Here is a 12,885-nt window from a genome sequence, read left to right as displayed (position 1 = left end):
TATAGGCTTCGCAGGAGACCTGGATAAGTTCTCCGAACTACTTGACTAACTGGACGAGCGGGGAAGAGGACTCACGCGAAGGGGGGTTCCAAGAGTTAAGGACACTTCATGGAACCTGCAAAGGTTACGCGGGGACCTAAGAGATGCGGACACTCCAAGGAGTCTGGGCAAGGATACGCGAGGGAGTTCCAAGAGCTGCGAACACTTCAAGGAATCAGGGCAAGAGTACACGAGTTCCAAGAGTTGCGAACACTTCAAGGAATCTGAGCAAGAATACGCGAGGGAGTTCCAAGAGTTGCGAACACTTCAAGGAATCTGGGCAGAAGTACGCGAGTTCCAAGAGTTGCAAACACTTCAAGGAATCTGGGCAAGAGTACACGAGTGCCAAGAGTTGCGAACACTTTAAGGAATCTGGGCAAGAGTACACGAGTTCTAAGAGTTGCGAACACTTCAAGGAATCTGGGCTAGAATACGCGAGGGAGTTCTAAGAGTTGCGAACACTTCAAGAAATCTTGGCAAGAGTACGCGAAGGGCTTCCAAGAGTTACGAACACTTCAAGGAATCTGGGCAAGAGTACGCGAGGGAATTCCAAGAGTTACGAACACTTCAAGGAATCGGGCAAGAGTACGCGAAGGAGTTCCAAGAGTTACGAACACTTCAAGGAATCTGGGCAAGAGTACGCGAAGGAGTTCCAAGAGTTACGAACACTTCAAGGAATCTGGGCAAGAGTACGCGAGGGAATTCCAAGAGTTACAAACACTTCAAGGAATCTGGGCAAGCAATTGAATATCACCACTCTGACTCACCTGGTTATCTGCGATTTTTCCCTTCCACTCGATTGAATTCGCGCACTAGTTGACTTCACTTCCTTTGAACACTGACTGATCCCCATTCAATTTCCTCCCGTCCTTTTATAGGAAAAACCAGTTGATACCTATTACCCAAAAAAAATAATTTGTGGTACCCATCACATTATAGAAAAACCACGTGTTCTTAGCAGATTTCATCGAGGAATTCATTATGTAATTCAATATAATTCAACATATATAATTCAACATTTATACTTCAAACAACAATAACAACAAGAAAAGTGGGGACAAAAACAAGCGTAGCGACTTTCGTCGTCACAGTTCCCAGTGGGCACAAAACATCTCAACAAAAAGTTTGTCAAGATAGGTCCAAATTTTGGTATAGACCCTATATAACAGTATCTCCAGACTTTCAGTATTTTGAGTCTTTTACCAAAATTTCCCCCATTCAATTTCCTCCCGTCCTTTTATAGGAAAAACCAGTTGATACCTATTAACCAAAAAAATAATTTGTGGTACCCATCACATTATAGAAAAACCACGTGTTCTTAGCAGATTTCATCGAGGAATTCATTATGTAATTCAATATAATTCAACATATATAATTCAACATTTATACTTCAAACAACAATAACAACAAGAAAAGTGGGGACAAAAACAAGCGTATCGACTTTCGTCGTCACAGTTCCCAGTGGGCACAAAACATCTCAACAAAAAGTTTGTCAAGATAGGTCCAAATTTTGGTATAGACCCTATATAACAGTATTTCCAGACTTTCAGTATTTTGAGTCTTTTACCAAAATTTTTTGACCGAGCTACCTGTAGTTTAATATTTGAGTTCCTCAATTGTCGCGAAATAACGGTACTTCCCGATTTTCGGTATTTTGCCGATTTTTTGTACATTTTTTGACCAAACAAGCTGTAATTTGACGTTAGATGTTCCCAGTGGGCACAAAATATCTTAACAAAAAATATGTCAAAATAGGTTCACGTATTGGTAAAGCCGCCCCTACAACGGAACCTACACATTTTTTTACCGAACTACCTGTAGTTAAACATGTGAGGTTCCCAATGGTCAAGAAACTTCTCCACCAAAAATTGTCAAGATAGGTTCACGTTTTGGTATAGTCTCATATAACGGTTCATCCCGATTTTCGATACCGAACTTCCCAGTGGTCAAGAAACTTCTCCACCAAAAATTGTCAAGATAGGTCCACGTTTTGGTATAGCACTACCTATCGATTACTAACCATCGATTATGGGCATTTTAAGAATTTTATATAAATTTTTTGACCAAACTACCTGTAGTTTGACATTTGAGGTTCCTAGTGGTCAAGAAACTTATCCACCAAAAATTGTCAAATTTTCGATATTTTGAGGATTTTATCCACATTTTTTGGCTTATGGGTTTAGCCCCCATTTAACGGTACCTCCCGATTTTCGTTATTTCGAGTATTTCACCTAAATGTTTTGGTATAGCTTCTATATAATGGTATCTCCCGTTTTTCGGTATTTTAAGGATTTATGTACATTGTTTGACCGAACTACCTGTAGATTGATATTAGAGGTACCAGTGGCCACAAAATATATCCACAAAAAAAAATTGTCAAGATATGTACACGTTTTGCTATAGCCCCCATATAACTGTACCACTCGATTTTCTTTATTTCGAGTTTTTTATCTAATTTTTTTGACCGAACTACCTGTAATTTAATATTTGAGGTTCGCAATTGTCACGAAGTTTTTCCACCAATAGTTTTCATGATAGGCCCACGTTTTGATGTAGCCCCCATATAACAGTACTTTCCGATTTTTGGTATTTTGCCGATTTTATCCACATTCTTCGACCGAACAATCTGAAATTTGACGTTAGAAGGTCCCAGTCGGCACAAAATTTCTCAACATAAAATTTGCCAAGATTGGTCCACGTATTTGTATAGCCTCCCACCTCCCCCCTAAAACGGTACCTCCAGATGTTCGGTATTTTTAGTATTTTACCTAAAGTTTTTGACCGAACTACATATAGTTTAACATTTGAGGTACCCAGTAATCAGGAAACTTCTCCACTGAAAATCGTCAAGATAGGTCCACGATTTGGTATAGCCCTCCTCATGTAACGGTACCTCCCGATTTATTCTATTAGTATTTTACCTACATTTTTACCAAACTACCTGCATTTAACATTTGAGTTTCCCAGTGGTCAAGAAACTTCTTCACCAAAAATTGACCACGTTTTGGTATGGCCCCCATATAACGCTATCTCCCAATTTTCGATATTTTGAGGTTTTTATCTACAATTTTTGTGCGAACTACCTGTAATTTGACATTTGAGATTCCCAGTGGCCACAAAATATTTACACGGATAATTTTTTGACTGATAGATCCACGTATTGAAACAGACCCCCTCCCCCCTTAATCGGTTCCTACATATTTTCGGTATTTGTAGTATTTTACCTTAAGTTTTTACGGAATTACCTATTGTAAATAAAGACGTTGGCCGGTTGGGTGTTGATGAGACACTGCCTTCTTTTATTTTCAAATTGCAACTTACATGCTACTTTACAAAATATTTCTTAACCTAGACTATCACTAATTCTTATCTCTAAACCCTTCATTAACCAAACCAAACAATCCGTTGATCAATGAAGAATTTTCCAACATCGTGTGTGTCATAAGAAGAGTCATAAAAACTAAAGTGCGGTCGCTCGTAATGCACACACAACACTAGTGATAACAGCTACCGCTGCATGTGGGATCTTAAATGCTTTTAAAGTGTTCCCGACATATGACAACATAATTTACCACTTATGATCTGAACTCATAATGGTAATAAAATATTTATTGATTTAGGCTGCTGGAAACTCGAGTGGAAAATTTATTCTTTATCATCAGAATTTCCAGCGCCTCGACACAAGCAAAAAGTATGTACAAAAGTAATTTGTACATTCTCGCGGCCGGCATAAAAAAAACAGCTTGGAGTTTAATGATTAGGATTGAGATATGAATAAATACATGAAATTAAGAAATTAAAGATTAGTTGTGGACTGTATCTATGATAACTATAAAACCGTTTAACAATTAGGAGAAATTTATGTTTAAGAATTAAACATTCTGGGCGGCCTTTAAAAATAATAACATTTAAAAAAAATATTCGTTGTTGATTCACTAAATATAAACTAACTCAATATATGAAGAAAATTAATGTTTGATAGTGTTGACTTGACCTGCATATAAAAATAATTATAGGTTTGCGAAAAAATAAAAGAAATGAATGTTTAAGAATTAAACATCCTGGGGCAGGCTATCAAAATATAATAAAAATGCGACCAAGCCTGCATCTGCGTTTACGTGATGGCACCTGCCAATCGCTGCAACCATCTCTCCATAGAATTTCTGTTGCGCTTTCCTTCACCTGCATCAGTCGATCTCATCTTCCAGACTTCGGAATTATTTGGCGACCTCCGTCGCTCAAGAATGGCCTCCTTCTTTAGCTCAATATTTCGTATGGAACATCTCTTTCTGTTGACCGTTAGAAACCTAAATACTTTCCTTTGAATCTCCTTTATTCGAGTGGTCTTCTGATGTGCCCACCGCTTATTGCCAAGAACCTCCTTTGCTTTACTGTCTTCGATGTTTCTTTTTATGGAGGAACTCTTTTCGACCAACTGGTCGTTCACATATAAGGACGATGACAACATTTCATGTCGCTGCTGGTGATGATGCTGCTGTTGTAATTCCTCCAGATTAATATTGTTATTATGGATTCGATGTATCAAAACACCGTTAATTTCATCTTCTTCAAGGGCTAAGAGTGGCAAATTTTGGTCAATTATTGCTGCTGTCTCCGACTCATGTTGCTGATTTAGATGTTGTTGCATCGTTGTTGGACTGTCGTTAATAGAATTTGAATTTATATTGAGTTTGGGTTTCTTGATCTTTTTTTGTATTTCGTTTGTTAACGACACCTGCACTTTTTCTTTTTCTCCCACCATGCTGCTTTCGGCGTTTATTGCTTTAGATTGATTATTGGCCATGGATGATGGTTCAGCTTCATTTGACCCCTTCTCACTACTGTCAATATAATTGATTGCTTTCTTGTATATCGTCGTTTTAGTTTCTTTCGAAGATGTTTCAACTGCTGGTGACCAGGAGTATCTTGGTTTCCAGTTGTTTGACTTCTTCTCGAAATCAGCCTCGAATTCTTTAATGGCACCCAGTTTTCGCATTATTGCTCTTTGTGTCCAGAAACAATCTGTTTGTGCTTGCTCCAACTGCTTTTCCATAAAACAGTTACCTCCTCCTTGATTTAAAATTATGTCGTATCTCTCCTTAAGATTCCTCATACTATGGTCCAAGGATCTATACGTTTGTTTTAAAAAGAAATCTCCTTCGATTTCCACCACGTCAGCCATCATGTCGTTGAGTCTCGCCAGAGTGAAATTAAATCCTCTGCTTAAACTTCTTAACCATCGATTCTTGTATGAAATATCTTCTGCATCCATGTTGTATAAATTATGATGTATTAGTTCTTAATATATGGAATAGTGCTTAGTTCTTGATTGTTGTCGCAGAATTGCTCTTTTTCTTCGTCGTCCGTTGTTCCACTTTCACCGCTGCTCCGATTACCTCTTCTTTCGTCTTCCTCTTTTTTCTTATCGTTTTTTGTCGAGGGTTTAATTTTCTATACTTCGACTTCTCTCGTCGTATTCGTTCTTCCTCTCGTCTTCGTTTTAAGCATAATGGGAATGCATCTTCCCGCCGCCGTTGTTAAAGTTGTAGAGTAATGCTCTTCTTATCACTGAGCACACTGCTGCTTTAAATTTTATTGGTGTTTTTTTTTCAAATCTTCTCCGCTCGTAGATCGTATGTTTGTTTTAATTCTTCGCTTCTTCCACTTCTTCCCCGCTAGGTCATCCTCTCCGTTCGTTCTTCTTTCCTCCTTCGTATTTTTTATTCGTAGACCTTTCCGTCTTCGTCGTATCGAGTCCTTCTTCTTCGTAATACTACTTCCTTATTCGTATCGTTCTCCTTCGCTTCGTTTGTCGTAATTTCGATTCATTTGTCGTTTCGCTTCTCCTCTTCGTCGTAATCGTAATTTCGCTCCTCTTATTCTTCGTAACTTCGCTCCTCTTATTCTTCGTAATTTCGCTCCTCTTATTCTTCGTAATTTCGCTCCTCTTTTCTTCGTAATTTCGCTCCTCCTTTTCTTCGTAATTTCGATCCCCTTTTCTTCGTAATTTCGCTCCTCTTATTCTTCGTAATTTCGCTCCTCTTTTCTTCGTAATTCCTTTCGTCTTCGTCTTCTTCGTTTCGCCTTCTTTGTATAACTTCTTCGTATCGGTTCGACTTCTTCGTTTTCCTCTCGTGAACTATTCTTCTTCTACTTCGTTCTTGCTCTCGCCATCTGTTCGTCTTCTTCGTTTATCAACCGCTCTTGTGCATTGTTTTTCTTCACGTCATCCGTTTATCTTCTATTCTCGTTCGTTTCCGCCGCCGGTCTCCCTTTCCATTTTCAAAGGGAAGGCTCGATGGACCAAATGTAAATAAAGACGTTGGCCGGTTGGGTGTTGATGAGACACTGCCTTCTTTTATTTTCAAATTGCAACTTACATGCTACTTTACAAAATATTTCTTAACCTAGACTATCACTAATTCTTATCTCTAAACCCTTCATTAACCAAACCAAATAATCCGTTGATCAATGAAGAATTTTCCAACATCGTGTGTGTCATAAGAAGAGTCATAAAAACTAAAGTGCGGTCGCTCGTAATGCACACACAACACTAGTGATAACAGCTACCGCTGCATGTGGGATCTTAAATGCTTTTAAAGTGTTCCCGACATATGACAACATAATTTACCACTTATGATCTGAACTCATAATGGTAATAAAATATTTATTGATTTAGGCTGCTGGAAACTCGAGTGGAAAATTTATTCTTTATCATCAGAATTTCCAGCGCCTCGACACAAGCAAAAAGTATGTACAAAAGTAATTTGTACACCTATAGTTTAACATTTGAGGAAATAAGTCCAAGATTTGGTATAGCCCTCATGTAACCGTCTGCCAACTTTCAGTATTTTACTATTTTAGCTACATTTTTGACCAAGCTACCTGTAGTTTAACATTTGAGATTCCCAGTGGTCAAGGAACTTCTCCACCAAAAATTGTCAAGATAGGTCCATATATAGCCCCCATAAAACGGTACCTTCCGATTTTCAATATTTTGAGGATTTTATCTACATTTTTTTACCGAATTACCTGTAATTTGACATTTGACATTCCCAATGACCACACAATAATTGTCAAAATATTTGCACGTTTTGGTACAACCCTATATAACTGTACCTCCCGATTTTCGGTATTTTTTAAATATCTTATCTATATTTCTTTTGACCGAACTAATTGTATTTTTTTTTTATTACTGCTCTGCAATTATTTAACTAAGTCCTACTAAAAGGGTATGCAAAATTCTACCTTTCCCAAACTCAAACCCAATGTTAACTTTTCTCCACTTTTTTCGTGTTTTGTCCTGCTTGTTTCCTTGATATGCTACGCCAGCTGGTTATTGATGTTAGATTTTGCTAAAAGTTGTTGTGCTAACTATGAACGCTTTTAAATGCAATTTGGAATGGAAGATTGTACGCTGTGATATATTCAAACGTCATCGATGCAGCATGGAATGATTACGTTGCTGATTTTGACACAAATCTTATCATGGATTTTTTGTTTTCGTTTTTCCCATTTCCTCTGTTTGCTGTCACGGATGATGAACATTATGTTAATGGTGGTGTTTTTCTTTGAGTTTATCAACTAAAAACAACATCACTGTCAGTTTTGAAAAGTTGTTATACATAATTGGGTTATTATTTGTATTTATCATATTGATATGCGAATAACAATTTGTTATTGGTGCGTTTGGTTGTGCTGTTGTTGTTATTGTTTATATTTATATGTTATTCCTAGGATAAGATCTGATGCCATCGAGATAAGTACATACTATACTTGTCCAATTTGCCTTTAAAATTAATATTTTTGACAAATTGTCGATTTTTTATATCATTGAGAACATTTTAGTTTCTAACTTTCACTTAACATTTGTTAACTACTTTGTAAATTTAAAAATATTATAACATTAAAAACTGCCAGATTTATAGTTTAATTTGTTTAACTTTAATTAAGTGCTAATAACTTTTTCTGCAAGCAACATTTATTCTACTATTCTCTGTCTCACTCATGTTTGGTTTTTTGTTTTTATTTACAGTTCTCAACAGATTTTAATGTGAAACATCAATAATGCCTTACATGTTGCCAAAAACAATACGAAGAACAACAACAAAATGGCTTCAACTATTCAGCATAAGTGTCCTGTTGATTTCACATTACCATCAATGCACACAAGCTATACCCGCTGCCAGCAATTCTCTCCTGCTGAATCCACAAGCTAGCCAAAGTAGTAACAACAATCCATTGGTTTTGCTCAGCAGCAGCAGCAACAACAACAACAATCTAAACATGAACAACAATCCTAATAACAATAATAATCACAACACCAACAACATTAATATCCTCAATAGCAATAACAACAATAACGATAACATCAATGGCAATATTGGCAATGTTTTAAATGTCAACAATCAAGGAGCCATTAATTCCAATCCGTTAGGCAGCAGTAACAATGGTTTGTTGGCCAATACAAATGTGGCAACGGGTGACATTAATATGACCGGTGGTAATGGCAATTTGCCGGTTATATTGGTCAATTCCGGTACGGGAGGCGTTGATGTGTTAAATGCCACTGGTATGGGTATGGGCATGAATGTGGGTACAGGTGTGGTGGTAAATGGTGTTGTACCAGGTGGTAGTATTGGAAATATTGTAGCAATGCCAAAAGAGAAAATTTACGATAAATGTACTGGCCCCGCTGACCCGGGACCATGTAAGCAGTATACGTTTAAGTGGCGTTATGAATCAACTACAAATGAGTGTACGTCGTATATTTGGGGCGGCTGTGAGGGAAACGCCCAAAATCGTTTCAACAGTGAAGCGGAATGTCTGTTCCATTGTATAGGAGCGCCACGTAAGTTGCTGTTGTTAATAAAAATAATTATGTTGTGTTTTATATTCTATATTTTATTTTTATATGTTAAATTTTATATTTTATATTTTTTATAGTTTATATTTCATATTTTATATTTTTTATTTTCTGTTTTACATTTTATAGACTTTATTTTATATTATTAATTTTATATTTTACATTTAATATCTTATATTTTTAATTTTGTATTTTTATATTTTATATATAATATTTTATAGTTTAAGTTTTATATTTTTTATATTTAATTTAATTTGTTTACTTCATATTTTATTTTATTTATTTTTTATTTTACATTTTATATTTTAATTTTTTGTTTATTTTATAGCTTAGATTTTATATTATTAATTTTATATATTTTTATATTTTATAGTTTATATTTCATATTTTATATTTTTTTATTTTACGTTCTATATTTGTATTTTGTATTTTATTTTAATTTTATATTTTACATTTAATATTTTTTATTTTATATTTAATACTTTATATTTTATATCTCAAATCTTTTTATTTAATATATTAATATTTTTTATTTTATATTTTTAATATTTATATTTTATTTTTTATATTGTATATTATTTATTTTATCTTTTACATTTAATATTTTATATTTTTATATTTTATATCTTAAATTTTAATCTTAAATTGTATATTTTATATTCTAAATTTTATATTTTATTTTTTATATTATATATTTTATTTTTTATATTTTGTGTTTTATATTTGGTATTTTATAAGTTTTTTTGTTATTTTTTATGTTTTATATTTATATATTTTTGTTTTTATATTTTATATTTCTGTATTTTATGTCTTATACTATATTATTTATTTTTTATATTATTTATTTAATATTTTACATTTTATATTTAAAATTTTATAGTTTTTATTATATACTTAATATTTTATTTATATCTTTATTTTATATTTTAATGTTTATATCTTATATTTTATATTTTGTATTTTATATTTTAAAGTTTATATTTTATAATATTTATTTTATATTTTACATTTTATATCTAATATTTTATATTTTTTATACTTAATATTTTATTTATATCTTTATTTTATATTTTATAGTTATAAAATAAAATAAACATTTTGTATTTTATACTCTATATTTTATTTTTTATATGTTAAATTTTATATTTTTTATAGTTTATATTTCATATTTAATATTATATTTATATTATATTTTTTTATATATAATTATATTTTTTATTTTATATTTTTATATTTTATAGTTTATATTATGTATTTTATCTTTTATATTTCACATTTCATATTTTATATTTTTATACCCTCCACCATAGTATGGAGGGTATATTAAGTTTGTTTTTCCGTTTGTAACGCATTGAAATACTCATTTGCGACCCTATAAAGTATATATATTCTTGATCAGGGTAAAATTCTAAGTCGATCTGAGCACGTCCGTCCGTCCGTCCGTCCGTCTGTGGTAATCACTCTAGCATCCACAAAAATGAAGATAGGACGCTGAAATTTTGGGAAAATGCGTCTTTTGTTTGCAGGCAGGTCAAGTTCGATGATGGGCTATATCGGTCCACGTTTTGGTATAGCCCCCATATAACGGTACCCCCCGATTTACGGTATTTTGACGTTTTTAGCTACATTTTCAGACCGATTTGGCTATAATTTGACATTTAGGGTTCTTAAGTGTCAATAAACATATATAACAAAACTTGTGGACATAGGTCCACGTTTTGGTATAGCCCCCATATAACGGTACCCCCCGATTTGCGGTATTTTGACGTTTTTAGCTACATTTTTAGACCGATTTAGCTATAATTTGACATTTAGGGTTCTTAAGTGTTAATAAACTTATATAACAAAAGTTGTGGACATAGGTCCACGTTTTGGTATAGCCCCCATATAACGGTACCCCCGATTTACGGTATTTTGACGGTTTTAGCTACATTTTCAGACCGATTTGGCTATAATTTTACATTTAGGGTTCTTAAGTATCAATAAACATATATAACAAAACTTGTGGACATAGGTCCACGTTTTGGTATAGCCCCCATATAACGGTACCCCCCGATATACGGTATTTTGACGTTTTTAGCTACATTATCAGACCGATGTAGCTATAATTTGACATTTAGGGTTCTTAAGTGTTAATAAACTTATATATTAGAAGTTGTGGACATAGGTCCACGTTTTGGTATAGCCCCCATATAACGTACCCCCCGATTTGCGGTATTTTGACGTTTTTAGCTACATTTTTAGACCGATTTAGCTATAATTTGACATTTAGGGTTCTTAAGTGTTAATAAACTTATATAACAAAAGTTGTGGACATAGGTCCACGTTTTGGTATAGCCCCCATATAACGGTACCACCCGATTTACGGTATTTTGACGGTTTTAGCTACATTTTCAGACCGATTTGGCTATAATTTTACATTTAGGGTTCTTAAGTGTCAATAAACATATATAACAAAACTTGTGGACATAGGTCCACGTTTTGGTATAGCCCCCATATAACGGTACACCCCGAGTTGCGGTATTTTGACGTTTTTAGCTACATTGTTAGACCGATTTAGCTATAATTTGGCATTTAGGGTTCTTAAGTATCAATAAACATATATAACAAAAGTTGTGGACATAGGTCCACGTTTTGGTATAGCCCCCATATAACGGTACCCCCGATTTACGGTATTTTGACGTTTTTAGCTACATTTTCAGACCGATGTAGCTATAATTTGACATTTAGGTTTCTTAAATGTCAATAAACTTATATAACAAAAGTTGTGGACATAGGTCCACGTTTTGGTATAGCCTCCATATAACGGTACCCCCGATTTACGGTATTTTGACGGGTTTAGCTACATTTTCAGACCGACTTAGCTATATTTTGACATTTAGGGTTCTTAAGTGTCATTAAACTTATTTAACAAAACTTGTGGACATAGGTCCACGGTACCCCCCGATTTACGGTATTTTGACGTTTTTAGCTACATTTTCAGACCGATGTAGCTATAATTTGACATTTAGGTTTCTTAAATGTCAATAAACTTATATAACAAAAGTTGTGGACATAGGTCCACGTTTTGGTATAGCCCCCATATAACGGTACCCCCCGATTTACGGTATTTTGACGGTTTTAGCTACATTTTCAGACCGATTTAGCTATAATTTGACATTTAAGGTTCTTAAGTGTCATTAAACTTATTTAACAAAACTTGTGGACATAGGTTCACGTTTTGGTATAGCCCCCTTATAACGGTACCCCCGATTTACGGTATTTTGACGTTTTTAGCTACATTTTCAGACCGATATAGCTATAATTTGACATTTAGGGTTCTTAAGTGTAACTAAATTATATAACAAAAGTTGTGGACCTAGGTCCACGTTTTGGTATAGCCCTCATATAAAGGTACATCCGATTTACGGCACTTTGACGTTTTTATCTACATTTCAGACCGATTTAGCTATCAAATGACATTTAGGGTTCTTAAATGTCAATAAACTTATATAACTAGTGGACATAGGTCCATGTTGTGGAATAGCCCCCATATAACGTTACCGCCCGATTTCAGGTATTTTGAAAATTTTACCAAAAAGTTTTAACCGAATTATCTGTAATTTGAACATTTGACATTTGAAATTCTTAGTGGTCACCACACCTCTCCACCAAAAATTGTCAAGAAAGCCCCCATATAACGGTACCTCCCGATTTTCAGTAATTTGATGATTTTAGCTACAATATTAAACCGAACTAGCAGTAATTTGATATTTGAAGTTCTTAGTGGTCATAACACCTCTCCATCAAAAATTGTCAACATAGGTCCATGTTCGGATATAGCTCCCATGTACCGGTACCTCCCAATTTTCAGTAATTTGGCAATTTTAGCTACAATTTTTAACAGAACTGACTGTAATCTGACATTTGAAGGTTGTAGTGGTCACCACACATCTGAATCAACAATTTTCAACATAGCCCCAATATAACGATACTTCCCG

At 34.2% G+C, this 12,885-nt stretch overlaps 1 protein-coding gene across 13 annotated transcripts in view; it reads left to right on the top strand.

Moving 5' to 3' along the window:
* The window catches only part of axo (axotactin), a 508,380-nt gene that overhangs the window by 133,862 nt on the left and 361,633 nt on the right, over positions 1–12,885 (top strand). For all 13 annotated transcript variants that reach the window (XM_073983728.1, XM_073983738.1, XM_073983733.1 and 10 more), the window contains one exon: positions 8,075–8,890. In XM_073983728.1, the coding sequence (XP_073839829.1) occupies positions 8,107–8,890 (784 nt within the window). In that variant the 5' untranslated portion in view covers positions 8,075–8,106. The remainder of the gene's footprint in view (positions 1–8,074; positions 8,891–12,885) is intronic.

This window comes from Musca autumnalis, unplaced genomic scaffold (genome assembly GCF_047663935.1).
Source record: "Musca autumnalis isolate F117 unplaced genomic scaffold, ASM4766393v1 scaffold_4, whole genome shotgun sequence".
NCBI lineage: Eukaryota > Metazoa > Arthropoda > Insecta > Diptera > Muscidae > Musca > Musca autumnalis.
Note: the sequence above shows the minus strand (reverse complement) of the source record. Positions and strands in the feature narration are given on the sequence as shown.